Genomic DNA, 5512 nt, shown 5'->3' on the forward strand with positions numbered 1-5512 from the left:
GGATTTCTGAGTTCGAGGCCAGCCTGGTCTACAGAGTGAGTTCCAGGACAGCCAGAGCTACACAGAGAAACCCTGTCTCGAAAAACCAAAAAAAAGAAAAAAAGAAAAGTATTCACCTTCTTTCACCAGTGAATAAGCTGGAGCGGCTGAGGGGCAAGCAATGTAATCGCCTAAGTGTTAGGGTCCAGGAATTGCCTCACAAACCACAGGACACCGATCTCAGTCAGACAGGGAGAGTTTATTAAGCGTACGCCCCAGGACTAGTCAGCCGGGGCCGTGGTCCAGTTTCCTTCCCTATATGTTTAGTTTGACTCATGTGGAACTTTACTGCTATTATAGTTTATGATATTCACATTTTAAATGCTGCATGCCTACAGTTCAGCTGGGTTGTCATTTACAGACATGTCCACACGCTTCACTGCAGTATAATGGAGCGCTGTGTAAACATTATAAAACTGATTTATTTACTCGTTCTCCTCTAGTAATATTGCCGCCTCTCCGAGTAGTCGCCACTCTGTAGATTTCTTTGGATATTTCTGGTATAAACCATTCTCTTATCTGATTCAAAATTAGTCTTTATATTTCCCCGACGAGGCATAAGCCACACACAGATACCACAGAGCGCGTCACTTTTCTCCCCTCAGCCTTCTGAGGCACCAGAGTGAAGTACTCAGAACTGTGAGGAAGAAGGAACCAACCTGCATGGTACAGGGCATCCAAAAAGGCCTGGAACCAGCCCTCGGACTGCAGCTTCACCAGGTACTGGAGGAACAGTGAGGCGGCCTCCATTGGGCCCTTGTTGTTCTTCTCGGCCTGAATGTACTGCACCTCACCTGCAAACAGAAGCCAGGGCGAGTGAGCAGCGGCTTGCAGAAGCACAAGTCACCGGAGGATGACACACACCTTCCCATGTGGGACTGGGCGTCATAACAAGTCACAGAACCAGAAGACCTTTGAGAAGCAGCAGACTCCACTCATCCATCCTCACACACTCCTGTCCTCCACTCCTTCATCTGTGCACACTCCCGCCCTCCACTCCTTCATCTGTGCACACTCCGTCCTCCACTCCATCAGTGCACACTCCCGTCCTCCACTCCTTCATCTGTGCACACTCCCGTCCTCCACTCCTTCATCAGTGCACACTCCGTCCTCCACTCAAGTTCTCCACAGTAAGCAGAAGTCGCAGTGGAGGGTGTCACGTGGAAGAAGAAGGGCTTCCTCTCCTTCCAAACTCTGAAGCAGCTGCTGGACTAAGGTGGGGTGGGGGGAAAGGAACGAATGACCCATGGCAACAGTAACCAAAAAAAAAAAAAAAACAAAAAAAAAAAAAAAAAAGGCAGATTTCTGAGTTTGAGGCCACCCTGGTCTACAGAGTGAGTTCCAGGACAGTCAAAGCTACACAGAGAAACCCTGTCTCGAAAAACCAAAAAACAACAATAACAACAACAAACCAAACAAACAAAAACAAAAACAAACAAACAAACAAAAACCAGTAACAAGTATAGCAGATGCAGCAAGCACTTTGAATTACAAGTACACTTGTGGTCTTTCATTCCAATTTTTGCTAAGAGAGTAAAAGAAACCCAGCAGAAAAGTGGAAGGGGTGGGGGAGCTAAAGAGCCCAGGTTGACCTGGTGACAGGAAATGCTAGCAGCTGCTACTTTCAAAATGAGATTCATTTTGAATGTAGACGCTAACTCTGTGCCTCGGGTATAGCCCGCAGTCCTCCTGTAGCCTCTTAAATCCAAGTTTCCCACACACAGATTCCCAAGGAGGGGGCCAGTTACCAGTGTGTTTTCGGCATATTCTTAGAGTTTAGGAGACCTGGCCCAGAACACTCAAGGAAGGTCTACGGAAGACCTAGGAGGGGGGAACCTTTACCTTAGCTCTCATATAGGGATCCCCACCAACAGTAAATCTACCGATAACAGTCAAACTTGCTCTTTTTGATAGAATTTCGAGTTGGGACTCCATCACTACTATTGAATAGCAATAAAAAGAAACTATTTACCCATTTAGCAATCACTCTTTTCCCTCTCCTCTTCATGCTAGACGGCCACTAACCAACCTCACGGCTTTTACTAATCAGGGCATTTCAGGATTTGGCAGGCGAGTGCTCTACCACGGAGCTATAGCCCCCGCTCTCATCTGGACATTCACACAAATGGTTCCAGGTAGCAGGTGGTCTTTGCAACTGGCTCCTTCCACCTAACACGAGTTTTAAAATTCACTTAAAATTATACACGCTATCACTCTTTCCTTTAATAAAAAGCTATACTATAAGAGTTCGACAAGCCAAATGAAATTCCATTGCACGGACATTTCGCATTGCGCATGTCCATACAGCAGTCAAGAGGCATTTGGGGCTGCATCTGCCATTTGGCTATTATGAACAGAAATGCAATGAGTGCCTCTCTAGTCACTAGTTTTTGTCGTGAAGAGACACCATGACCATGGCAACCCTTATAAAAGAAGCATTTAATTAGGCCTGGCATGGACTTTTGACACCTCAAAGCCCACCCCTAGCGACATACTTTCTCTAACAAGATTATCCCTATTCCAACAAGACCGTACTCCCTCATTTTTCTAGTCCTTTAAAACAGTTCTTATACTCTGGTGACTAAGCACTCAAATATATGAATGGCCTGTGGGGGCCATTCTCATTCCCACTACCAGAGAGCTCTTGCACAATGCTCATGAATAATATTTGTGCAGATGCACTTTTCTTAGGCACATACATATATAGGTGTGAGGCTGCTGGGCCATGTAGTAACTTCACTGTTCACATTGCACAGAACTGATAAACCATCTTCCAGAGGAGCACTACAACTTTGCAGTGCCACAGGCAATCCAAGCAACCAATGCCTGTTACTGTCTTCTTCCTTAAATTATCTTTATGAGTTTCCTGTAGCTGCAGAGACACGCTGAAACAAACCAAGTAAGTAGCTTAAGGCGACAGAAACTCCCCACCCCACCCCACCCCCCAGCTCTAAAGCCTGGACAAGTCAAGCTGATGCTTCCATCGAGGACTAGAGGAAAATGCTTTCTTTGCCTCTTCCAACCTAGGCAGCCATCAGTTTTCTCATTTGTTACCTTTTGCACTCCAGTCTCTGCTCATCTACACGCAGTCTTTTCGTCTGGCTCTCTTGCCTCTGTTCACAAGGCATTTTCTTGGTCTTTATGCCTATATATGTCTGTTATCTTATAGGGATAGCAGTCACGCTGGTATACCACCTTACTCCAATATCCTCATTTTAGCCAGTTGTCTCTGTAAAGACCCCAAATGAAATCATGTTCTGAGCTACTGGGAATTAGCACCCCGACACAATTCAACTCGTAACAGCAACCCATCTGGTCACTTCTCCCAGATTCCCTGGCTCCACAACCTGACCTCTTTTCTTTGAGTCTGTCTGCCTGCCCTATTACTAAACTCAGTGCTTAGCGCTGTGGACTTGCTTCCTGTGCCCTGATCCTCCCTAGAGCAGCCATCCATGATAGAGCGCGAAGAACAGACTTATCCCAGCCATGGTGGGCCTTCCCAGTTAAACTGTTCAGCCAGACCCTGGGCAGTTCATACTTTGTACTTGGTATGGCCTGTCCTGCTGCTCATCACACCCAATATTACTGGTTATAAGTCAGTAATAATTTCATCAAAATCGCCAAGATTTCAAAGCAGAGAAAACCCTGTGTTTGGGGGGGGGGGGAATCAACAGTTCCCACTGTGTTTGCTGTTCTGGGGCCCCCGTGATGCTGCCCTCAGCTTCCCAAGGTAGAGGCTTTTAAAACCACTTCTCTGCGTTTCCCTATTCTCCTTGAAGCCTCTGACTAGGACACTTTACATTGTACACAATTGTGGACTTAACTTCTCGTCCCTAACACTGCCACAGGCATGATTCAGTCATCCTTACACTCTGCTAAATGCAGTGCCTGGTTTATCTGTGCATCCATAAGGTGTTCCTAAGAAATATAAGTTACTAAAAACATGGTGCAGTGGCACATGCCTTTAATTAGGAGACAGAGGCAGGCAGACCTCTGTAAGTTTGAGGCCAGCCTGGCTCAGAGCAAGTTCCAGGACAGCCAGGACTGTTACACTGAGAAACCCTGTCGAAAGAAAGAAAGAAAGAAAGAAAGAAAGAAAGAAAGAAAGAAAGAAAGAAAGAAAGAAAGAAAGAAAGAAAGAAAGAAAGAAAGACAAATGGATACTGAGACTACCACCCACCTAGTGCTCCTCTGGGGTAAGGGTGAGAATGTGACTCCAAAGGGACACTGAAAAAAAATCCTATGGCCTACACCCAACCACACTTTGAAATAGCCTAGGGAGCCTCCACTCCACAAGGAAGCACTTAAGTTTTCCAGAAGAAATGTGTCTTCAATAGTTCTCTCATGATATGTAACCCATGCCTATAGTCATAAATGCAGTTTATAAAAGGGATTAAGTGAAAGGGAAGGGCATGGAGGGTGTGGAGTAAATTCCCTGTCTTCTAACAAAGCAAAAAAGTCCGATTTTTATACCCAGCCGTAGTACTCATTAGTGTCCCAGATCCCTCTCTGAATCTTTACTGATAGGGTATAATTGACAATGAAAGAATTCTATTCAACCAAGAGAATCCAGAACTTCTATAGAAGCCAATGCAGGGAAAAGAAGGGAAGGGAAGGAACGGAAAGTATTGTCAAGCTAACTGAAAATTGAAGAAGGGAAAAGCAAAATAATTGTGGATAAATATGATACATTATAAAAACATGATCAAGCAAGACACGACCAACTTTTTTTTTTAACTCAGGGTTTCACATAGCCTAGAGCTTTACCACTGAGCTACACTCTCAGCCTCATACAACCAACTTTATTACAATCATCTGATGGGAGGAGAAATGGAAAACCTCCAGTGTACCTCTAATAAACAGGGTTTGAAAAATTATGCAGTCTTTCACTTATCTTTTTAACTTATCTGAAGTATTTTTTATCATGGTGTAGTACATATATGAACTAACCTGGGGAGAACTAACACACACAAAAACCTAATCTAGCCTTTATCAACAATGGATGAACGTACATTTCCCTTTACAATCTGAAATTTGCTGAACCCTAACAATCTTTGAAAAGCAGAGACAAAGCCAATCCAAAATCAATTGTTTTCAATGACTTCTTTATTTTCTCTCTCTCTCTTTTTAAAGATTTATTTATTTTATTTATATGAGTACACTGTCACTGTCTTCAGACACACCAGATGAGGGCATCAGATCCCATTACAGGTGACTGCGAGCTACCATGTGGTTGCTGGGATTTGAACTCAGAACCTCTGGAAGAACAGTCAATGCTCTTAAGCACTGAGCCATCTCTCCACCCTTTGTTTTCTCTTTTTATCATAGTATCTTTAAAGATTTTTGTTTTACAGTTGTATTAGTCAGGGTTCTCTGGAGTTACAGAATTTTTGGAATGTCTTTATATATTAAGAAAATATATGGCTGAAGAGATGGCTCAGTGGGTAAGAGCACTGACTGCTCTTCCAGAGGT

At 44.1% G+C, this 5512-nt stretch overlaps 1 protein-coding gene across 1 annotated transcript in view; it reads right to left on the bottom strand.

The window, feature by feature from the left end:
- Ddx58 (DExD/H-box helicase 58) overlaps positions 1-5512 on the bottom strand; it is a 42860-nt gene that overhangs the window by 31629 nt on the left and 5719 nt on the right. The window contains exon 2 of the mRNA XM_021222132.2: positions 699-833. Within this exon, the coding sequence (XP_021077791.1) occupies positions 699-833 (135 nt within the window). The remainder of the gene's footprint in view (positions 1-698; positions 834-5512) is intronic.

The sequence above is a fragment of the Mus pahari genome, chromosome 22 (genome assembly GCF_900095145.1).
Source record: "Mus pahari chromosome 22, PAHARI_EIJ_v1.1, whole genome shotgun sequence".
Lineage (NCBI taxonomy): Eukaryota > Metazoa > Chordata > Mammalia > Rodentia > Muridae > Mus > Mus pahari.